The sequence below is a fragment of the Lolium perenne genome, chromosome 1 (assembly GCF_019359855.2).
Source record: "Lolium perenne isolate Kyuss_39 chromosome 1, Kyuss_2.0, whole genome shotgun sequence".
Taxonomy (NCBI): domain Eukaryota; kingdom Viridiplantae; phylum Streptophyta; class Magnoliopsida; order Poales; family Poaceae; genus Lolium; species Lolium perenne.
Genome location: NC_067244.2, coordinates 150,624,915 through 150,650,340, shown reverse-complemented (window position 1 = coordinate 150,650,340; position 25,426 = coordinate 150,624,915). Strand labels below are relative to the sequence as shown.

General features: G+C 41.5%; 1 protein-coding gene across 1 annotated transcript in view; it reads right to left on the bottom strand.

Annotated features, from left to right (window-relative positions):
• Positions 1-23,809, bottom strand: part of LOC127299835 (uncharacterized) — a 68,420-nt gene extending 44,611 nt beyond the window's left edge. Inside the window, exon 1 of the mRNA XM_071823326.1 lies at positions 23,724-23,809. Coding sequence (XP_071679427.1) covers positions 23,724-23,809 — 86 coding nt within the window. The remainder of the gene's footprint in view (positions 1-23,723) is intronic.
• Positions 23,810-25,426: the final 1,617 nt, after the last annotated feature.

Sequence of the window (25,426 nt, the reverse complement as noted above, 5' to 3'; positions counted from 1 at the left end):
AATAGATGACATGTTAGCCAAAGGTTTGATTAGACCAAGTGCATCCCCCTGGAGATCCCCCGTCTTGTTTGTCGACAAGAAAGATGGTGCAAATCGTTTATGCACGGACTATCGTAAGCTTAACGATGTCACCATCAAAAACAAATACCCCTTACCCAAGATCGAAGATTTGTTTGACCAACTCACCGGATCCCGAGTTTTCTCCAAGATAGATCTTAGAACTGGATACCATCAACTGAAGATTCGAGCCACCGACATTCCAAAAACTGCCTTTACCACCAGATATGGGTTGTATGAGTACAACGTCATGTCATTTGGACTGACCAATGCCCCCGCTTATTTCATGAATCTCATGAATAAGATCTTCATGAACTTTTTGGACAAGTTTGTCGTTGTGTTCATCGACGACATCCTCGTCTACTCCAAGTCCGAAGAGGAACATGAACAGCATTTGGAGATTGTCCTAGAAACCCTTAGACAACACCAGTTGTATGCCAAGTTTAGCAAGTGTGAGTTTTGGCTGGAAGAAGTTGGATTCCTCGGACACATCTTGTCTGCAGGAGGAATTGCCGTAGATCCCGCCAAAATCAAAACTGTTATGGAATGGCAAGCCCCAACCACACAAACCGAGGTCCGCGCTTTTCTTGGATTAGCCGGATACTACCGCAGATTTGTAGAAGGTTTTTCGAGCATCGCTCGACCAATGACCCAAGTGCTGAAGAAGGACAGAAAGTTTGAGTGGACCGACAAATGCGAAGAGAGCTTTCAACAGCTCAAGAGTAGACTGACAACAGCCCCGATCCTGATCATGCCAGATATCGCAAAGCCCTTTGACGTATATTGCGATGCCTCCAAGACTGGACTTGGATGCGTGCTTATGCAAGAAGGCAAGGTTGTATCCTACCTTTCAAGACAACTCAAGCAACATGAACAGAACTACCCAACCCACGACCTCGAACTCGCAGCCGTGGTCTTAGCCCTGAAAGTTTGGCGTCATTACCTCATGGGTAATCGATGCGAGATCTACTCCGACCACAAAAGCCTCAAATACATATTCACCCAGAAGGAGCTAAACATGAGACAACGCCGATGGATCGAATTGATCAAGGATTACGACATGGAGATTCACTACCACCCCGGCAAGGCCAATGTGGTAGCGGATGCTTTGAGTCGATCGCCGTGCCGCTTGAACTCCATGCTCGCAACCGAACAGCCCAGCTTGCACCAAGAGTTTGAACAGTTCAGACTTGAACTTGTTAGTGAAGGATTCCTAGCCAGCATAGAACTGCAACCCACCTTGGTTGGTCAGATCAAGGAAGCCCAGAAGGACAACGCTAGCATTGACGGAATCAAGAAACAGATAGCCGAAGGAAAAGCCCCCGGATTCACCGTAGACGAAGCCGGAGTTCTTTGGTACAAAGAACGTCTCTGCGTACCGTCAGACTCTAACTTAAAACAAGTCATCCTGCAAGAAGCCCATGACACCCTTTCTTCAATCCACCCCGGAGGTACCAAGATGTACCAGGACCTAAAAGAACAATTTTGGTGGCACGGAATGAAGAGAGAGATCGGTAGCTATATCGCTAAGTGTGACATCTGTCAGAGAGTTAAGGCAGAACATCAACGACCCGCCGGACTGTTACAACCCCTCCAGATTCCGGAATGGAAATGGGACTCCGTAGGAATGGACTTTATCACCGGATTGCCCAAATCCAGCAAAGGCAACGATTCAGTATGGGTAGTGGTCGATAGATTGACCAAAGTCGCCCATTTCATCGCCGTCAAAACCACCTATCAAGGCCCCAAGTTAGCTGAACTTTACATCTCCAGAATAGTCGCTCTGCACGGAACCCCCAAATCGATAGTGTCAGATAGAGGATCACAGTTCACCTCAAGGTTCTGGCAGAAAGTGCATGAAGGACTAGGCACTCGCCTAAATTTCAGCACCGCCTATCACCCTCAGACCGACGGACAGACTGAGAGAGTAAACCAGATACTGGAAGACATGCTTAGAGCATGCGTACTGGAATACGGATCCAAGTGGGAAGACTGCCTACCTTACGCAGAATTCTCTTACAACAATAGTTACCAAGCCAGCCTACAGATGGCCCCATTTGAAGCCTTGTACGGAAGGAAGTGCCGTACCCCCCTGAACTGGTCAGAAGTCGGAGAAAGCCAAGTTTTCGGCCCAGACGTTCTTCGTGAAGCCGAAGAAAAAGTCTACAAGATCCGAGAGTACCTCAAGACTGCGCAATCCAGACAGAAGAGCTACGCCGACAAAAGACGTCGGGAGATGACTTTTGAGATCGGCGATTTTGTCTATCTCAAGGTATCCCCCTTGAAAGGAATGCAAAGGTTCCAACTGAAAGGAAAACTTGCACCCCGCTATGTCGGACCTTTCCAAGTCCTTAGTCGCCGAGGTGAAGTATCGTATCAACTGGAGTTGCCTGAAGAAATGTCGGCTGTGCACGACGTGTTTCACATCTCCCTTCTCCGGAAGTGCCTTGAAGTCCCTGAGAAGACCGAAGTGTTCAAGAACATCGATCACCGATCGGTAGATATCAACAAGGATCTGACTTACCGCGAAGTGCCGATTCGCATCTTGGAAGAAGCTTACCGAACCACCCGCACCCGAAGCATCAAGTTTCTGAAGATCCAATGGAGCAATCATACCGAGGATGAAGCCACCTGGGAACGCGAAGACTTCATGAAGAAGGAATACCCAGATCTCTTTAGTACCTAACTTTCTTTTCGATCTCGGGACGAGATCTTTTGTAAGGGGGAAGGGTTTGTAACACCCCAAATTTCAATAAAAAGAAAGTTAGAGAATTCCAGAAAAACAAAATTTTCAAACCAACAAAAACTTTTCTTTTTGCATATAGTACCATGCATAGGACTTGTGCATTTGAGTGATATGCCATGATGATTGTTATTACTTGTATTTGATATACTCTAAAACCCTAGTGTGATCATATGAGGATCACCAATCAAATAAATCAAAAAGGAAGAAATTCCATAAATTGAAAAACCCTAAAAACCCTAACATATGCCCTATGTCATTTTTATAAATTTTGACCCTAGACCTATTTGGTCTTCACCATTAGTTGAATAATGTTACTAAACACTTATTACAACTTTTGGAACCAAAGTTTCACAATTCAAATGAAATTCAAACACAATTCCCACTCACATGTGATAGTGGTCAAAACTGAAATTTATAGTCTGATCACCACTTTGAGCCCCTGCAATTCAATTTTCCCAAACCAATTCTTGCTAACTCTTTGTACCATTTCAAAGTCAACATCAAGGTGAACAACTTTGATGAAGATCACCCTGCCAAATTCATCTTTGATCAATAGCTATGCTCATCCAAAGTTGCAACATTTTAACAAGTGCAACAATCTCCACTTAGCCATTTTGGCCAATCTTTGAATTCAAATTTTTCCACCACCACCTCAAATCACCTCTGGTCAATTACAACTAATACCAACACTCACATTTCAAAAACATTCACCTTTTGAATTATTTCAAATTTGGACAATTTTGTAAATTCCAAAATTGAACACTATTGGACACTATTTGCTATAGTGATTCTACCCCGTCTAATCTACCCCAACCTACACCAAATGGTTCCCCTGCCCCCTTTCACCCTTAATGACCACATAGGAACCCTAGGGAGAGGAGGAGCAAGGCTAGACATGGCCATGCCGGCCATGTCGCCCAACCCGACAACCTCCCCCTCTCTCCTTTGCTTCTCTGCCCTGGCCCCCTCGCCACCATGCGCCAACAAGACCCCTACGCCACCCTAGCATCGCCGTTGTCGAGCTCGACGACGACACACACCGGAGACAGCGCGCCCAAACTCGCCCTGCATGCCGTGGACGTCGCACGAGAGCGCGCCCTGGACACGCGCCGCGCCACCACCTCGAGCCCTCCCTGGACCCCCTGTGAACGCGTTGAGCACCGCAGTGACACCGCGACGCCGCCAGACACACGCCCAGCCCAGACCCGTGACCGCCGTCGCCGGAGACGACGACCACATCCCGTGAACGCCGTGGCCGTCGTGGAAGCAATGCGACCCAACCAGGCCCTCCCCGACCAAGCTGTCGCCGCCAATAGCATCGCTAGGAGCCGTAGAACACTGCCACCACCTCGCCTAGCTCGACCGCTCGCCAGAGAAGCCGCGCCATGGTCGACCTTGCCACTGCCCCGCACCCCTTGCTCAATCCTATAAATAGAGCGTTCCCTGGAAGCAACTGAGCACACCACCTCACTCCCCACCCTTCACCACTTCGCCTCGCACCGTTAGCCACCTCGATCGTCGCCGGAGCAAGGCCAATCGCAAGCTCGGAGCCGCGGAAGCCCTGGAGAAATCACCATTGATCCAGGCCACCTCGAGCTCCGCCACTGCTACCAGCTGCTTCGCCGTCGTCCACACCTTCCCCGAGCACACTGCCATCCCTCGCTGGAGCCGCCGTAAGCTCTCCAACCCCCTACCAGAGCCGCCGGTGAACTCCCCTCTCGCCGGCGGGACGATGAACTGGAGCCGTTCGATCGGATTCTAATCCTACGCCCCACATTGAAACATACCGCTTCGGGCGTTATGAGCCGCTGACAGGCGGACCCCACCCTGTCAGGCAGCCTGCGCGTCCGTGGACCGTGGTGGGCTGGCTCGGGCCGTTTTTAAATCTTCTGGCCCAACTAGTTTTCCCGCTGGCCTGTTAAATTCAAATCCAGTTTAATTATTACAAATCCATTTCAATACTGCCCAAACTTTGAAATTCAATATTTTCAAATTGTCTAAACCAAATTTAGTGAATTTTATATTGTTAGAAAGCCACTGAAATTCTCTACAACATGCCACTAGCCCCATGGTCAGATTCTTTGTAGAATAAATATGATAAAAATAACAAGACAGGGACTTTTCCCTATTCAAATAATTCTTAAAAATCAACCAAAATAGATATTAAGTTAATTCCAACTCTAATAGCTCACATTTGACTTACACTAATTGTTTATGCAATAAAATGGTGTGGTCACTTTGCATGATCATGCCATGGTTTAATGAATGGATATTTTGACTAGTTTAACTAGTTGATATTGTCCAAAACTATTAAAGTTAAATTGTGTGAAGTCTTACACTTCATTTAAACTTGTCTCACATGGATTCATGGGATGTTTGGACCCCTGGTCCCAAACTCTCTTATATGAATTACTTGAGATTTAAATCAAATGTAGTGTTATTTAAATAGTATGAGGTGATCCACCTCATTTAAATCATTTTCTCAAATGATGATGATGAACATTGGACTTGGGTCAATATGAGTTCATCCATGATTGTTTGAGAAATTAAATCTTAAGAAGATTTCAATGAGAGGAAATTATTTCTCAAGAATCCTATGGAAACTAGCATTTACATATGAAATACAAAGAAGTGAATTCTATTTAAACCCCACAACCCATGCACCCTAGTTAATTTATTTGTGTGCATAGAGTAGTTTGTGTGTTATATGTGATGTATGGAATAGCCATTGAATTAGTGAGTAATTATACTCGTATTCAAATTTAGACGGTAGCACCGGAGAGTACGCCGAAGAAGAAGGTTGCTACCAAGAGGAGGAGGAGGAACAGTTTGAGAACTACCAAGGCAAGCTACTACCAATGCAAGCTAATATTCTTGCAAAGTGCAAAGCCCCTTGGGGCAAGGCACCATGTTTCTTACCTTTTCTTATATGAACCCATCCCAAGTTTTTACTTTACAAGTTTTTACGTGTTTTCTAAATGAGTTACTTTTATAGTTAACTTTGGTCAAAGTACAAGGTGATTACTAGAGTAGTGAGTTAGTCTTCTCCAAGCAAAGCAAGTTAGCACCCCTCATGGATTAGAGCTAGTGCTAATGAATTAAAACTTGACTACTCTAGATGGGAACCATGTGATTTTGGAGGATTTTTGAAACCTTGGAATGAAGATGCATTCCATTGAATGATTTTTGAAGGTGAATATGACCAAGAGAAGATGGTGTTTTTTGATAAAACAATGATGTTGGTTTGAATGCGATACCTTTCCAATTATTAAGTACCCCCACAATACCTGATTATGGGTAGGGCTTAACTGGAAGTTTATGCGTCTTAGTATGGGTTCCCTCTAAACAAGCGTCATCGGGGTTATGCCGAAAGCTGCCTCTACCACAAAAGAAACAATATGTTACGATGCGAAATGAGGTGAATGTCCGGCCCAAGCCCTGTGCAGTTCCCAGGCTGACTGTCTGTCTTCACTGGGAGGCCAAGCTCATGGGGAGAGGTGCTCATACTAGGATTCGTAAGTGAAAGGTTATGGTTGATGATCCGCGTACTGTGCTACGATGATTCGGGGAAATCCCGACGGATGAAATCAAATGTTGTGGCACAAGTGTGCAACCTCTGCAGAGTGTAAACCTATTCGAATAGCCGCGTCCACGGTTACGGACGGTTGGAAAGGCCATACAGTTTCCGATGTCATATCTTCGAAAATGATGTTGAAAAGGAGTGTTGGTGAATGAATTGTGGTAGATTGAATTGAAATCACCACTTAAATGGTGGGAATGACACTAATGTTCCCACCTGAGTTAGTTAGCACTTGAATAAGCTTTTCTCAAACTTTGTGAACTAAAACTAGCTTTATGCAAATAAACTAGAGCTTAGCAAACCATACTAGAATGTCTAGCACTTACATTAGTATTAGTTTGCGAGTACTCAATGTACTCACGGCTTTGTCCCTGGCTATTCAAATGGCCAGAGTATGAAGATGACCAAGGAGATGACCAGCAGGACGCCTACAACAACTAAGCGCCTTCCGACGTCAAGCGTTGGCCTGTGGACTAGAGAGTCCTTGTATCTTACGCTTCCGCTATGTTGAACTATGAACTTGTGTTTGTTCGTTGATCAATAGATCAACTATTCGTGTAATATGGATCATGTGATTCCAATTTGTAAGACTTATGGTTTGTAATGAATGATGACTGTGATACTTAACTATTATGCCTCGCAACAACAATATTCCTGGGATTGCGATGTATGACATAATAGGCATTCGGACTTAAAAATCCGGGTGTTGACATGTAGCTCGACCTTTGATCTTTGCTTCGTCAGCCAACTGTGATTCAGCTTCTCTGGCATGATGTAACAATTGATCCATATTGGTGTAGCTGTAGTGACGAACAATGCCTTTGATATCATACTTCAAACCGTTGAGGAAACACTGCATTGTCATCTCGAGAGACTCACAGACACGGCCACGCTGCATAAGCATCTCCATCTCCATGTAGTATTCATCCACAGTCTTCACACCTTGTCTCAATAGAGTCAGCTTATCATATATATTCCGCAAGTAATTTGTAGGCACAAAGCGAGAAGTCATCGCCTCCTTCATGGCACGCCATGTGCGTATAGGCTGCTCACGATCCTCTTCGCGGTTACGAACAAAAGCATCCCACCAACGCAAAGCATAGCCATCAAATTCGGAAGAAGCAAGCTTGATCTTCCGATCGTCAGTATAATGTGGATGTAAGCTCCACAACTTCTCAATCTTGAGCTCCCAAGTGAGGTATTCTTCAACATCGGCTCCTCCTTCAAACTTGGGTATAGAAAACTTGGGCTTACCCAAACCATCTTCCTCATCTTGTCCACGACCATTGCGGCCAAGTGGAACCCAACCACGAGCACGATTACCACGGGGCGCATCACGAGCATTGTGTGCGTCATCTTGAAGCTCAGGATCATCGTCATCGTCTTGTTGTTGTTGCGCGGTCAAATTCTCAACAGCTAAGCGCAAATCAGCAAGATTGCATTGTACATCCGTCATTTGATCTTGCATTGTAGTGACGGTCACATGAGTAGCATCCAGCTTTTGGGAAATCTCATCAATCTTCCCATTAAGCACCTCGTCCTGAGCGCGGAATTCACGTCGCATCTCATTACGAAGAGCCTCATACTCCCTCCATGTGATAATATCTGCAGCACTCTTGTTTTCCTGGTTAACAATTTTATGATCACTAGCAGACATCGTTAGTAGATTAGTGCACTAAATCAAAAGTATATGGTGGTACTCTCACAACTCACTCAAAACTGATAAGAAAAGGAGATCTTACCGTTCCAAAGTAAATTAGTGTTGCTTACCACTTGTAGTAACAACTAGTGCACGGATGTAGCGAAGCGAATATCAAGGGTATAAGAACAAATCACACGACAAAGCAGGGTATAGGTGGGGCTGTAGGTAGGCTACCTATTTGCACCAATAACAAGCTCTAGCGCTGACCGTAGACAACCAATGATACTCACACAAGGCGATATAATGGGGCAATGCAACTATATGTGGAAAAAGGTTGCAATGCACAAGGGAGACGCTAGCAAAGCTCAACGAGACAGGCACAACATTGCTCAACTACAGGTGCAGAAAAGTAAACTTAGGCCTTCACTTGATTCAACTAGCACTTCACTTTTCTTTTTGTATTTTGTTTGTAGAACACACGCAGCTATGTAGCTCTTTTTGCTTCTTTTCAATTTTCTCTTTTTTTTTGTTGATCTTTTTTTTTGACACAACCCCTTGATAACACGGCCAACAGTAATATGCAAAGCACCGATAACCTAATGAGCAGCCTGTCGAGCGGTAAAACTAGTCTCTTCTGGGGAAGTTCCTAGTCACTTGATATCGAAAGGCTGTGTCTATGGTTTGGAACAAGCACACCGTACGCTATGTGGACTCAGAGTAACAAAAACTGACACCACAAGATAAAGTAACACAAGATGATAGAGTAAACTCCAACCCTAAAATACTAGATGGAAAGAAAAGAGACGCAAAAACAACTACGAAAAACAACTAAAACTTGAAATTAGTGCAATCTAAGGCTATGGCAAACCCTAACCCTAATTTTATGGCTTTTTCTGGATAGGAAAACACTCACAACTCAACTATGGGGTGGATTGTGGATGGCTTACCGAGGAAAACTGGAAATCTGATACCAAGATGATAAGGGGTGGCCCGATCTTCTCAGTAAGCAACGGTGGTGATGATGATCACGGGGTGATGGCAGCGGAGATACACGACGATGAAGAAGATAACTTGTATGACACAACGAGATCTCTCGATTGGTCCCTGTCGCCAATGCAACAGCTCTCAACCCTGCAAGATATTCGCAACTCCACACACTTGCGCACGTAGCCACCGACCACGAAGCGGTAAGTTGCAACCGTCTAATTACCAATGGAACAGCAGAGCACATAATACTTTTTCAGGATCTACACAATATCAAGCAATATGGTGTAGGGATTCAATAGTTTTGCTAGAGCAAACAACTAAGAACTAGGGTTTATCTTAAACGTGGTCTAAAGCAGCTAGGGGGCGTCCTGGGCACATATATAGGCGTCCGGGACGAGTTCTGGTCGAAAAGATACAAAAATAACCGACCCAGAATAGATCTGGTCGAGACAGACTCGGAGGAATCCGGTCTGGAATCCGGTCAACCGGGCCAGGGACCGGATCGGCCGGTCTGGCGTCCGGTCAACCGGGCGGCAGCCGGAAAGTTGCGAGGTTTTCCAGTTTTGACCCGGTACGAGGCAACGCGTCCGGTTGGCGCCCGGTCAACCGGGCCAGGGACCGGACTGGCCGGTCTGGAGGCCGGTCTAACCGGGTGCTGGACTGGCCTGGACGTCTTCTTCTCCTCTCGCGCATGCCTCCCGCTCCTCCCTCGCGCGTCCATGAGATATCTTCATGTCCAGCTCCATGTCCAGCTTCACGTCTTGATGACCCACAAGTATAGGGGATCGCAGCAGTCTTCGCGGGAAGTAAATCCCAATTTATTGATTCGACACAAGGGGAGACAAAGAATACTTGAAACCCTTAACAACGGAGTTGTCAATTCAGCTGCACCTGGAAACAGACTTGCTCGCAAGAGTTTATCAGTAGTAACAGTTTTATAGCAGTAGCAGTAGTGAAATAACAACAACAGAGTAACAGAGACAGCAGTAGTGATTATAGTAAACAGCAGGATTAAAATACTGTAGGCACGGGGACGGATAACGGGCGTTGCATGGATGAGAGAAACTCATGTAACAATCATAGCAGGGCATTTGCAGATAATAATAAAACGGTGTCCAAGTACAAAGCAATCAATAGGCATGTGTTCCATATATAGTCGTACGTGCTCGCAATGAGAAACTTGCACAACATCTTTTGTCCTACCAGCCGGTGGCAGCCGGGCCTCAAGGGAATCTACTGGATATTAAGGTACTCCTTTTAATAGAGCACCGGAGCAAAGCATTAACACTCCGTGAACACATGTGATCCTCACGTCACTACCACCCCCTCCGGTTGTCCCGATTTCTATCACTTCGGGGCCATTGGTTCCGGACGGCGACATGTGTATACAACTTGCAGGTAAGACCATAAACAATGAATATCATGATGAAACAATAACATGTTCAGATCTGAGATCATGGCACTCGGGCCCTAGTGACAAGCATTAAGCATAACAAGTTGCAACAATATCATCAAAGTACCAATTACGGACACTAGGCACTATGCCCTAACAATCTTATGCTATTACATGACCAATCTCATCCAATCCCTACCATCCCCTTCGGCCTATAGCGGGGGAATTACTCACACATGGATGGGGGAAACATGGCTGGTTGATGGAGAGGCGTCGGTGGTGATGATGGCGATGATCTCCTCCAATTCCCCGTCCCGGCGGAGTGCCAGAACGGAGACTTCTGGCTCCCGCGACAGAGTTTCGCGATGTGGCGGCGTTCTGGAGGCTTTCTGGCGACTTCGACTTCTCTCCCGTACGTTTTTAGGTCTAAGGCAATATATAGTCCGAAGGAGGGCGTCGGAGGCCAGCCGAGGGGGCCACACCACATGGCCGCGCGGGCCCCCCTGGGCCGCGCCGCCCTATGGTGTGGGGCCCTCGGGCCTCCACCTGACTTGCCCTTCTGGCTCCGCCAATATTTTGGGAAAATAGGGCCTTCTGCATAAATTCCGAGGATTTTCCTGAAAGTTGGATTTCTGCACAAAAACGAGACACCAGAACAGTTCTGCTGAAAACAGCGTTAGTCCGTGTTAGATGCATCCAAAATACACAAATTAGAGGCAAAACAATAGCAAAAGTGTTCGGGAAAGTAGATACGTTTTGGACGTATCAACTCCCCCCAAGCTTAGCTTATTGCTTGTCCTCAAGCAATTCAGTTAACAACTGAGCGATAAAAGAACTTTCACGAACACATTTGCTCATATGATGTATATATTCTCATGATATGGCTAATACTTAAGCAGTTCATAATAAGATACATGCAAATAAGATCATCTAACAGCTATGTCAATCATAAAGAGATACCAACAATTAATAATAAGCATCATGAATCATGTATATAAGCAGGATTGCAATGTTCATAAGAAAGTATGATAAGGTGGTATCTCGCTTGCCCGTATTTGATCGGGAAAACATAAATGCCCAGGCACCTCTGGAGTTCATAGAAAGACTAGAAGTGGTGATTGTCAAAGATAAAAGCATCAAAGTTATACCACAATCAATCATATTTTGAGACAAGCATATTATACTAAGAATGACAGTTGTGCTCTCCAGATAGTGCTCAAAGAAAGAATGGAGACACAACATAAAAGTAAAAGATTGACCCTTCGCAGAGGGAAGCAGGGATTAACATGCGCTAGAGCTTTTCATTTTTAAAACAGGAGTAAAATTATTTTGAGAGGTGTTTGTTGTTGTCAACGAATGGTAATGGGTACACTAACTACCTCGCCAACCGGACTCCCAAGAGCGGCTCCCATGAATTATTTGCATGTTTATGTGGCACTCCTTCCAACCTTTCTTACACAAACCATGGCTAACCGAATCCTCGGGTGCCTGCCAACAATCACATACCATGAATGAATGCCTTTTTATTTTAGTTTTATTATGATGACACTCCCCCCAACCTTTGCTTACACAAGCCATGGCTAACTGAATCCTTCGGGTGCCGTCCAACAATCACATACCATGGAAGGAGTGTCTATTTAAGTTAATTAATTCGGGACTGGGAATCCCATTGCCAGCTCTTTTTGCAAAATTATTGGATAAGCGGATGTGCCGCTAGTCCATATGAGAGTCCTTCAAAAGTAAATGACAAGGTTGAAAGCTAAACACCACATACTTCCTCATGAGCTATGAAACATTAACACAAATTGAGAAGCATTTTGAAGGTTTTAAAGGTAGCGCATGAGAATTTACTTGGAATGGTTTGAAATGCCATGCATAGGTATTTATGGTGGACACTTTGGAACAACTTGGTTTTCAGGTGTTTGGAAGCACGAGCAGCGTTCCCGCTCAGTACAAGTGAAGGCTAGCAAAAGACTAGGGAGCGACAAATCAAGAGAGCAGTAACTGTCATAATCATGCTTGCGGCAAAATAAATTAACGGAGGCATAAAAGTGATACAAGAACTCTGAAGCAATATAATCATCGAGGCTTAATTGACTTTTGTTCAGTCGTATGCATGCGTGAGCATGTGCCAAGTCGATATAAATGAATTATTCAGAGGAGGATACCACAATGCCATACTTACTTATGAATAAAACAATGCAAGCAAACATCCATGATATGCTACTCATATTAATAAATTGGAGCTAAACATGAGAGATCATGAACTACTAGACTTTCTCAAATAACATATACCTCACATGAACCAACTAAGCATGCTCACATGGATGAGTATATGTACAAAAATGAAAAAAAATAGAGTTCATACCAGCCTGTCACCACAACCCAATTGTCGTAGATCGTCATTATTGCCTTTCAGTTGTGCAGCTTGGATAATATGAAATGAAAACCACGCTCCAGCCACCGAAGACCATTGAACTCATGATGAACTTTACAAACCAAAGAAGAACAGCAAATATTTTTGGTGTTTTCGAATTAGAAACAAGAACAAAAGGAACAAGCAAACAAAGCAAAATCTTTTTGGGTTTTCTTATAGCAAACTAGCAATAGCAAATAAAGCGAAACAAATGCAAGAAACCAAAACAAACAAATGGTAAAGAGAAACAACAGAAATATTTTTGGTCTTTTTGTGTTTTGGGAAAGAAACAAAGCAAAAACAAGAAATGGCAAACTAGAAGACTCACATAAACACAAAGCAGCAGAAATTCGTCAAACTTGACAGCAGTACAGTACCCGATTTTTAATAAATTCTTCCACTGCTCAAATCGAAAAGTGTTAAACTAATGAAAGTTTGATAACAACCTGGGGAACATGCACAAAAATAGGCTTCGCAAAATAATGTTCTGGCTATTTTTGAGAATTTTTTCGGTAACAGTCCAGAATCTGTTTTCAGGCAGCACTTCCCCAAATATCATCTCCCTCTCATTAGAAAACCACTCAAACAAACTAAACAAGTATATACAAGTATCCAGCAATCATAATATGCAAAGAATGAGTGATGCTGATATACCTCCCCCCAAGCTTAGGCTTTTGGCCTAAGTGGAGTTCAACCCCAACGAGGGTCGATGTTCCTTGCCGGTGGATAATGCATGGCGTAGTCATAGTAAGGTTCCTGTGCAGAAGAAAAGCGTGGAGGCTCCACATGCCCAACATGTTGATGCGAGGAACTTGCTGCATCGGATGATGAGTCGAGGTGTTCCTCGGCCTCCTCCGTGTTGTCTCTTGCATGATGGCCTCCTCCCTCTATGTGTGCATTCAGTGCACCTTCTTTGACCGACCAATTCTCCCTGGAATCAAGGTTAAATAGAACAGGCGCAGGCAATCTTACTAGTTTCTCAGTTTTCTTAGTTATTCTCCAGACTTTCTTATAAAATATCATCTTGTAAAACAGGTTACCCAAATTAGATGAATCAGAAACAAATTCATGTTTAATCATAGAGGCTATGTCAAGTTTTTCTATGGAAAGTGGAATATCAAGATGATGAGGTTCTACATTATGCAAAGCTAGTAAATGAGAGGCGATGAGACCTCCACAAATTCCACCTTTCTCACGGTTAGTAGTAAGTCTATAAGCTATCAATGCCCCCAAATTATAAGTCCTACTACCTTGCAGTGCCGCAGCTAGAAAAGCCAAATCCTGGATAGATAGTTTACCACCACTCTTTCTAGCAAGAACGCATTTAGTAATGAAATAAGCAAAGTAGCGGATAGCTGGGAGTTGAATGCTAGTGATTTTACCACCATCCTCTGAGAAACTCCTTCCATAACAAATCATCTCGAAGAGGCTTAAGAGTTCTCGCGGCGATCCCCTTATCTTCTCGCATGATCCCCATTGCGGTACTCTAATTGCTGCACAAAAATCACTGAATGGCAAGTTGACAGCTTTATTATAAATCTTATATTGAACCGTGGGGTTAGATCGCGACCAATTGAACTTAAAGTCCTGCACAACAGACATAGTTAATTTTGCATATTGGCTTGGTTCTCCATCAACAAAATCACTCAACCCTGCACGAGAAATTAGACTTTGAACATCTTCCAATATTCCTGCGCTTCTCATGAAATCTGCGCACGGGTAGTAAGAGGGGTATACTCCCTCTTCACGGTTCACTCTCATGACTTGTTGCACCTCCAATTCTTGTTGGTTTAGTTGATATCTATTCCACTCCATTTTCTGAAATTTTTCAACAAACAATATAAAACTTGATTTGGTGACATATAATCAAGGGGAACTACTATAAGAACTTGCTAGAGTACTAATCATGCATCAAAACTAATTTATACAACTTAGAACAAGCATGCAAGCTCACTAAACATGTTACCTACAGCAGCAAAATATTCAAGATATACTCAACCAAACAAAATTCTACTTGGATAATCGGAGGAGTCACATACCGGAGAGCAAATGTGCCAAATTTCAGACAGAAATCTGGGCTGAGCAAAGAGATCGAAAAATCCTGAGCTCTTGAGCAAAAACGCGAGTGAGAGAAAGCTGGTTCGAGTTTTTTCGGGAGAGAGAAGATTCTGGGAGAAAAAGATGAAGTAGTGGGGCAAGGAGGGGCCCACACCACAGGGTGGCGCGCCCCCCTCCTTGGTCGCGCCGGCTGGTGGGGTGGCCCCCTGGGGTGCCCCACTGGTCATCCCCAGGTGCTCCCAGGTGCCTCTTCGAAAAATAGGACCAACGGTATAATTTTTGTGAATTTTTGAAAACTTTGAAAAATGTACATTTCTGGGTATTAAGTTTATTATTACTGGCCAGGAAATTTTTTGAAATCTCTAATTAACTAAGGAACTTTGCAAATCAAAAGTGCTACAACAAATAAAACAAGTGGAGAAAGAAAGAGATGTTGTTTACCTTCTCTATGCATATAAAAGGTATTCGTTAACAAGGTTGATCAAGTCTTCCCACCGAATAATTTTTACATAACATAAGAAGAAATAAACCTCAAATCAATCATGTTACCTTGAATTGTATTGATATGGATTCAATCATAAGATTCTGATAACCTTCTTTAGGCTCATATATAGGACAATCGATAGTTCCAACTTTGATAGTTCTCACATTAGAAATAGTATTGACTCCACATACTTTATCAATCTTCTTGGGGAAATAAACAGTATGCTCCTTATCATCAACATTGAAAGTAACCTTTCCTTTATTGCAATCAATAACAGCCCCTGCGGTGTTAAGAAAAGGTCTCCCAAGAATAATAGACATATTATCATCTTCAGGCATTTCCAACACAACAAAATCAGTTAATATCAAGCAGTTATTAGTAACTTGAACAGGAACATCCTCACATATACCAACAGGAATAGCAGTAGATTTATCAGCCATTTGCAAAGATATATCAGTAGGTATCAACTTATCTAAATAAAGTCTCTTATAAAGAGAAAAAGGCATAACACTAACACCGGCTCCCAAGTCACATAGAGCAGTTTTAACATAATTATTCTTAATAGAACAAAGAATAGTAGGTATACCTGGGTCGCCCAACTTCTTTGGAACCTTGCCATTGAAAGAGTAATTAGCAAGCATAGTGGAAATCTCCTCATTGGGGATTTTCCTTTTGTTAGTAACAATATCTTTCATATACTTTGAATAAGGAGGCAATTTAATAGCATCAGTCAAAGGGATTTGCAAGAATAAAGGTTTCATCCAATCGCAAAATTTATTATAGTGTTCTTCTTCCTTTGATTTTAGTTTCTTAGCAGGAAAAGGCATTTGCTTTTGCACCCAAGGTTCTCTTTCATTACCATGTTTCTTAGCAATAAAATCTTCTTTAGTATACTTTTTATTTTTAGCATGCTTTTCAGGTTCATCTTCTACCTCTTCTTTATCAGAAGCATCATTCTTATCATTATCATTATCATTATCATGTTCATTACCACTTTCAGTTTCAGCATCGGAAATAGAAATACTATTAGGATCATTAATAGGTTCCGAGGATTCTACAACATTTTTATGTTTCTTCTTCTTTTTCTTCTTAGAATGAGCACTAGGTTCAATTCGTTGAGAATCTTGTTCAATTCTTTTGGGATGCCCTTCAGGATATAGAGGATCCTGGGTAGAGACACCACCTCTAGTTGTTACTTCATAAGCATGTTTCTCTTTAGAATTATTATTTAGCAAGTCATTTTGCACTTTAGTGAGTTGATCAATTTGAGTTTGAATCATTTGAAAATGTTTAACAAGCATCTTAACATCATTGGAGGTTCTCTCCACAATATCATGCAAATTGCTAATAGCTTGAGAATTTTCCATTAGATGATTCTCTACTCTCATATTAAAATTTTCTTGCTTAACAATATAATTATCAAACTCATCTAAGCATTGAGCAGGAGGTTTTGAATACGGAATATCTTCTCTAGTAAAGCGTTGAAGGGAGTTTACCTCAATCATGGATGAAGGGGGAATTATCTCACATATATCCTCTATGGGAGGTAGATTCTTCACGTCTTCGGATTTATTACCTTTCTCCTTGAGAGACTTCTTAGCTTCCCGCATATCTTCATCATTCAATTCAATTAAACCCCTCTTCTTCAATATTGGCGTTGGAGTTGGTTCAGGTGTATCCCAATCATCATGATTCCGGCTTATTCTAGCCAATAAATCTTCAAATCTGGAGTTCTTTTCCTGAAAACACAACCAGCACAACTATCCAAATATGCTCTAGATTCAATGGTTAGTACACTATAAAATATATCAAGTAGATCATTCTTTTCCAAATCATGTCCAGGTCAAGCTCTGATAAGAGAGCAAAATCTTGCCCATGCCGCAGGCAATTTCTCTTCATCTCCCTGGTCAAACCTATAAATTCTCTGTAAAGCAGCATGTTGAGCACTTGCAGGAAAGTATTTTTGAAAGAAAACATCACGCAAATCAGCTGGGCTTTTAATAGAACCAGGAGGCAAATTATTATACCAAGTTTTAGCATCATCCTTTAATGAGAAAGGAAAAATTTTAATGACAAAGTAAGTACGCATCTTGTCATCATCAGAGAACAAGCTACTCATAGAAGAAAGTTCATTCATGTGTTCTACAGCACTTTCTTTTTCAGTACCACAAAAGGGTGCTTTCTCTACAATAGCTATATGAGATAGATCAAGAGAAAAATCATAATCTTTATCCTTAATGCATATAGGAGATGTGGCAAATTTAGGATCAGGAGATAGCTTATGTCTAACAGTATATTGTGTGAGAAACTTTTTAATGTTTCTTGCATCAGTAGCATTGCATCTATTAATAAAATCATCATTAAGCTCCACATAATCTTCATCAGGATCATCACTAGAATAATCAAGTTCAGGAGAATTAACAGGTGTAGTGGCATTTTCATCAGGAGTTTCAGCATTTTCAATTTGTCTAGACCTAGCAATTGTAGCATCTAGAAAAGATCCCAATGAACCACTATCATCAAGCACAGCAGAAATATTATCAATATTATGAGAGTTTTCAGATTCAGCAGACGTACCAGCTTGTGGTGGTGAAACAAGTTGACTTATCACAGATGGTGAATCAAGTGTAGCAGAGGTACTCAGAGTTGTACCTTTTCTTGTAGTGGATGGTAATATGGCGACTTTAGAATCGCGAGCTTTACCCATGATGGAGAATTTGCAGCGAACAATATCAATCCAAGTGAACTTCCAAATAAAGCTATGCTCCCAAGAACGGCGCCTTAAAAACAGTCTTGATGACCCACAAGTATAGGGGATCGCAGCAGTCTTCGCGGGAAGTAAATCCCAATTTATTGATTCGACACAAGGGGAGACAAAGAATACTTGAAAGCCTTAACAGCGGAGTTGTCAATTCAGCTGCACCTGGAAACAGACTTGCTCGCAAGAGTTTATCGATGTAACAGTTTTATAGCAGTAGCAGTAGTGAAATAACAACAACAGAGTAACAGAGACAGCAGTAGTGATTATAGTAAACAGCAGGATTAAAATACTGTAGGCACGGGGACGGATAACTGGCGTTGCATGGATGATAGAAACTCATGTAACAATCATAGCAGGGCATTTGCAAATAATAATAAAACGGTTTCCAAGTACAAAGCAATCAATAGGCATGTGTTCCATATATAGCCGTACGTGCTCGCAATGAGAAACTTGCACAACATCTTTTGTCCTACCAGCCGGTGGCAGCCGGGCCTCAAGGGAATCTACTGGATATTAAGGTACTCCTTTTAATAGTGCACCGGAGCAAAGCATTAACACTCCGTGAACACATGTGATCCTCACGTCACTACCATCCCCTCCGGTTGTCCCGATTTCTGTCACTTCGGGGCCATTGGTTCCGGACAGCGACATGTGTATACAACTTGCAGGTAAGACCATAAACAATGAATATCATGATGAAACAGTAACATGTTCAGATCTGAGATCATGGCACTCGGGCCCTAGTGACAAGCATTAAGCATAACAAGTTGCAACAATATCATCAAAGTACCAATTACGGACACTAGGCACTATGCCCTAACAATCTTATGCTATTACATGACCAATCTCATCCAATCCCTACCATCCCCTTCGGCCTACAGCGGGGGAATTACTCACACATGGATGGGGGAAACATGGCTGGTTGATGGAGAGGCGTCGGTGGTGATGATGACGATGATCTCCTCCAATTCCCCGTCCCGGCGGAGTGCCAAAACGGAGACTTCTGGCTCCCGCGACGGAGTTTCGCGATGTGGCGGCGTTCTGGAGGCTTTCTGGCGACTTCGACTTCTCTCCCGTGCGGTTTTAGGTCGAAGGCAATATATAGTCCGAAGGAGGGCGTCGGAGGCCAGCCGAGGGGGCCACACCACATGGCCGCGCGGGCCCCCCTGGGCCGCGCCGCCCTATGGTGTGGGGCCCTCGGGCCTCCACCTGACTTGCCCTTCTGGCTCCGCCAATATTTTGGGAAAATAGGGCCTTCTGCATAAATTGCGAGGATTTTCCTAAAAGTTGGATTTCTGCACAAAAACGAGACACCAGAACAGTTCTGCTGAAAACAGCGTTAGTCCGTTTTAGATGCATCCAAAATACACAAATTAGAGGCAAAACAATAGCAAAAGTGTTCGGGAAAGTAGATACGTTTTGGACGTATCAACGTCCATCTTGACGTCCGTCTTCATGTCCAGCTGCTCCTCTCCTCCTCGTGCGATGCTCGTCTCCTCTTGATACCTGATGATACATAAGTAATAGGACTTAGGCAGTATAAAGTTCTCATCAATCAAAGTACCGTTTAGAAACAAGTTCACCTGTTGTTTAAGTAGCTTCGCACGAGCCCTTGTAATTGGTCCAATCCGAACTTCATTGGACTTGAGCTTCACAGCGGGTTCCTCTTCATTTATCAATGACGGAGGTAATGGTGTAGTAGGGATGTCCTCATCAAATTACTCAGAAGTACAGAAGCTCAAGTAAGCTAAGTTTAATGAAGTTGGACGAAGGAAATACCGTAGACCAATAAAGCCCAAGATGGCCAAAGAATGAAGAAGATTGAACATACCAATATCAAAGACTAATAGAATGATTCTTTTCATGGAACCTAAATAACCCAAAATAGTTATAGGTATCAACTATAAACCATGATTCGATGGACTAAATGAGTCCAATCCATCCTTTGAGGAATAAAATCATCATGAACATTTCCATGGTAAGTACCTTAGTAAGTACCATTATTGCAGTTTTGGTGGTAAGGGAAAACAAAGACCTACTCACGAATCAGGAGTATGTTATCCAATTAGTTTTCAAATAAGACTAGCAGCACCAGAATAAGTCCCAATCATTGAATCTTCAATGAGAATAGAAACAAGATTATAATATTGAAAGAAATCATGGAATTGAAGTAAGAAGCCATGGTTCAGAGACAAACCCTAATCGATTCCAGGAAGAATCTGGACAAGGGATATATTCAATGATATCCAGTAAGATCAATACGGAGTTCGAGAAAAGTCGTAGTCTGCACAAGTCAGATCCACACTCTGGAAACGTGAGAGAGTTCAAACTTTGAGGACGAAGTTTAGTTTAAGGGGTAGAGACTCTAATATCCCAGGTATTGGGGTCACAAAATTAGAGGAAACAGATGTGTGCATTGCATTCATGCATAGAAAATCTGGGGAATTTTCGCGCTTTAAAGTAAACTTGATCCACAAGAATTGGCGAAGTTTCACTTGACCTTGGTGGAACTGAAGTAGCTCATCAAGTTAAGCGCTATAAACCTCAATGTGACTTTGTTAAAACCTTGTTTTGGGTAGAGATAATTTGATCTAAGGGATTAGATCAAATGGAATTAAAATCAACACAAGAACCTATTAATCAAGGATCAACTACTTGATCTTATTAAAGATCACAACATGATATTCCTTTCCATAACATATGAACATCCATTTAATTGGAAATCAAGTAACCATAATTGGAGAAACTATTCTTCACTTATCTTCTCCATGTCTTAAACTAATCCATGCTCTTATCATAAACCCTATGATAACCATTCTACTTTAATCTTGGAAACAAGACAATGAGATCCAACTAAGGAATATAATTCTTCTCTATTCCAAATTATTGTATATCAAACCTAGAGAAGTGAGAGTCTATATGATTAGAGAAGCAATGATAAACCTTGAGCTAAACCTTGGATATACATCCATGCATCCAAATCCTTATCTTTAAGAAGAACCCTAGGATATTATTCAAGACAATTCCTAGAGAGAGAATCTATTTATGTTAAACATAGATATTGATGATCACATCATTATCTATGGAGCCTAACTTTAGGTTAGTATTGAAGTCCTTCCCAAATGAGAGAAACCAAAGATACTAATACTAGCTTTACCTATTTAAGAAATCAAGGACAACATTTGAACTAAAGTATTAGGAGGTAAACCATTTCATCTTGGAATGGTGAGATAACCAAATACCAAATGGAATAAGACTATACCCATGAATTAGTGAAATAAGGATAGGACTAATCCAACTAATTTAGACAATTGAATCTTTAGCTTAGCTACTTAAATAAATATCAGGAGTACACCATAAACCCTAGAATATCTATTCTTAAATGAGAGAGCTCAAGCTTTGGTGTCATACTCAAGATAGATGAGGCAACAATTGAAATGAAGGGAGAGCACTATCCATAGATCCTAATGATTAAATCATCATTCCTTGAGAAGAATCGTAAGTAATTATTTCAGGCATTCTCCTGGGATATAAAACTATTGAGACAACCATGGTCATGTCCATCCTAGAAAGTAAAATAGAAGTGCTATACATTAGTTGATCAAGACAATGCTTGATCATGGAAGTGAGAAACCTAATTCTTGAGAGATAACTTAGGAAGACAAACCTTGATCATTATAAATTAGTAATGATCATAAACCCTTAGAATTTGAGGTAGAAGATGTTAAGAACAAATTGATCATGACTAAACCATGATCATGCTCTTGAGTTATGTGAGGATAAGTTAAAACCTAATAGGATAAGTAGATATCATTCACCACATGAAATCATAGGGAGGTAACTAGTAAGTAACCATAGGCTTACATCCTAACCTTCACTTGTGAATCACCTGGTGATCATAAGAAGAAACCTATCACATGTGTATTCCATTTGTTCCTTAATTAAAGAACCTAAGAAAACCTTAGAGTCAAACTCTATACTTTATAGGGTGAGAAACTATTCATCCATATAACCAAAGTAACTATAAAAAAGAAATATAGCTACTTTAGTACTTTAACAATAGATTAAGGATATAAAAGAAGTCTAATGGTTTAAGATAGAATCAATTCTCGGATCCTTAGAAACTAAATAAGAACAATAACAATTAAAAGTAAGTAACCATCTTATTATTGTTAGAGGGGACTAAACACTAGCAAATACAATATGATGTCATCTTAATTCTGCAACCTATAATTGTATTTCAATCCTAGTTTGTGTATCACTATGGTGATCACAATATAAACCTAGATCATAATTGAGGATCCAACCAATTGCCATTAGGTACATACCATTAAAACCCTAGTATGGTACATTAAGTAAAATCTTAAGTTTCAACTATTAAACCTGAGAAAAACCCTTGTGATATATCTTATAATTAAAACCATAAGTGTGACTATCAATCACTTATCCTTATAATTAAGAACCAACCTTGAAGAGACTAATATCTACTATAGTATTTCTGAGTGTTATTAAAAATACAACACCAATGCAAACCATGAAAAATGGGTTATCATAAACCCCACAAGACCTTAATCAAATAGTGCTCACATGAAATAATATGCAAGTGATTAATTCCTCAAATAGAAACCATGATCTAATAACAACCTCTGGAATACTTTGAGATAAAAGTATCAACCCTCATACTTCTAAATTGAATTGAACTCCTAATAAAAAGGAAATAAAAGTGAGAATATAAATTCATGTCTAATTGCTATATTGAATTAATTCATAAATGTGCAATATAATCTCATTCAAAATATTTGTTTAAATAGAATTGGGGAATAATAGTCAGAAAACTAAATTTTTAATTAAATCAACATAAATGTAATATCTGTAAACAGAATTGAATTCAAATATGAATTCAAATAGAAAATTCAAAAAATAGAAAATAAGGAAGAAGAAAGAAAACAGAAAAATGGAGAGAAGCTTACCTGCCGTAGCAGCCCAACTGGAGAGCCCAATAGCAGCCAGAACCACGGCCCAGCATCTGGCCCAAACCCCACATACCCCTTCGCCTATTATCCACGCGAAGAGGACGAAGGAGTCTTCGTCTCCGTCTTCCTCCGCATGGTCGATAGCACGACGCCGGCGAACCACGTCCCGGCCGCCAACGTGGACCAGATGACCATCGACGACCGACGACGAGCCTATAAATACCCCGCCAAATCCTCCTATTCGTGTTCTTCCATTTCTTCCCTATTCTCACCGAAATTCCGAAACCCTAGCCTTCACCGTCGTTTGGAGCATCCCCGTGTCTTGCCATTGATGCCATCGTAACCGCCACCCTCGACTCGCTCCCCCTGCAGAAGGAATCGAGCTGGGGGGCATCGAGTACCGCGAAACGGCCGCGTCTCTGTCGCCGGTTATCGCCAGAAATGGCGAGACTGAGCTCACCTCCGCCCCTAATCAACATCGCCAAACCTCTGGAAAGCACCACGGTAAGATTTTCCGTTGATAGATACCAGTTTCGCGTCCTAAATCGTTCGGTAGTATTCCGTCGACGTGAGTCATCGTCCGCCGCCGCTGCCTGTGCTCACCGGAGCTATTCCAGCGACCATACCTGGGGGGCGCCGCCACCTTTAGGTTCAGCACAGCGCCGCGCAGCCACCCAAAACCTCCGCACGGGCGCGGGAGCACCGATTCCATGCAGTCGTTCTCGACTGGCCGTCGGCCAGGAGCTCCTCTGGCCTCGTCACCAATTATGACCAGTCAAGGCCACGGTGGCAGCCGACGTGGACTAAGGCCCGCGAGTCAGTGACTGTATGGGTGGAGTCCCCGGGTAGCTTTAGCTTTTAACTTTTAAATTCAAACTCAATAATCTCTGCAAGTTTAAATAAATCTAGAAAATTCATAAAAGCTCAGAAAAATACAAATTAGATATCAATATGCTCCTAAAAAGAAAATCTATCCAATAAAAATATAATATGAAATTTTTATTTTAAATAAAAAATTAAATTATTTAATACTTGTTATTTAAGCCTTTTATTCTAATTATGAATTCGATTAAAATCCAGTAATTAGGAAAACTTTCCAAATTAAATAAAAACCAGTAACTAAATAAAGAAAACATTAAAACTAATTTTCTTTATTTGTTAATTTGACAAATCCTTATTAGAAGGATTTAAACCCTAATTAAATATCACCTTAATTATTAATTCACTAAAAATAATAATATGAAAAATTCAATATTATTTTTATTTCAAAACTATTTATAACTTCAATCTTATAATGAAGTTATTAACCTAAATACTATATATTAATTAGGAAACCCTAGTTCCTTTATACATAAAGTAGTAGTTCCATCATTTTATGTGGAACCCTAAAAACCCTAATCCATTCAGGAACCCTAAGTCCATTATTTCATGTGAACCTTAATTTGCTTCTAACCTAAACCCTAGGTTAGAACATGTGATCATGATGCTTTCCTTTCAAACATAGAACCATAATAGCAACTAAATATTTGTCATGACCACATAAAATGTAAGAACCCTATCACTAGTTAATTGCTATGCTATGTTCTTATCTAAATAAAACTTGTTGGTCTAGTAGGATCAACCAAATGTAAAACCCTAGTTCCTATTCCCAAGACCACCATCCTTAACTATCCATGATTAGCATCACAACATTGTGATGAACCCTAATAGTAACCATGATTGATGATTACCTTACATTCCATACTCCACTAAACCTTACTAGTGTGGATACTTATCAACCATCCTATTTAGGAGCCAATTATTCCTTACTTAATAAGAACCAACAGTAAAACCTAGACCACCTCAACCATAATTGATATACTTCTTATTATTTAAGAAGTATGTTCTTCAAAAGTTATTCTTTTGAAGTAAATAAAGAATCATCATCAACCCTGCTTATAAGGACCTATAAACCCTAGCTGGCTATCACCAATAAGATGAACCAATCCTGATAGCAACCTTGTATGAATAATTGCTTAGGATTCTGATGACCCACAAGTATAGGGGGTGTATCGTAGTATCTTCGATAAGTAAGAATGTCGATCCCAACGACTAGCAGAAGGTGTTGACAAGCAGTTTCGATGAAGGATTCACTGTAAATGCTCACAAACAAGTATTCAGGGGGTTTTGATGTAACAGGTGAATAAAGTACGAGTAAGTAAAGTGCGAGAGTAACAATTGCAGCGAGTGGCCCAATCCTTTTTAGCACAAAGGACAAGCCAGTTTGTTTACTTATAATGACCAAACGTTCTCGAGGACACACGGGATTTTAGTCTAGTGCTTTCGCTAC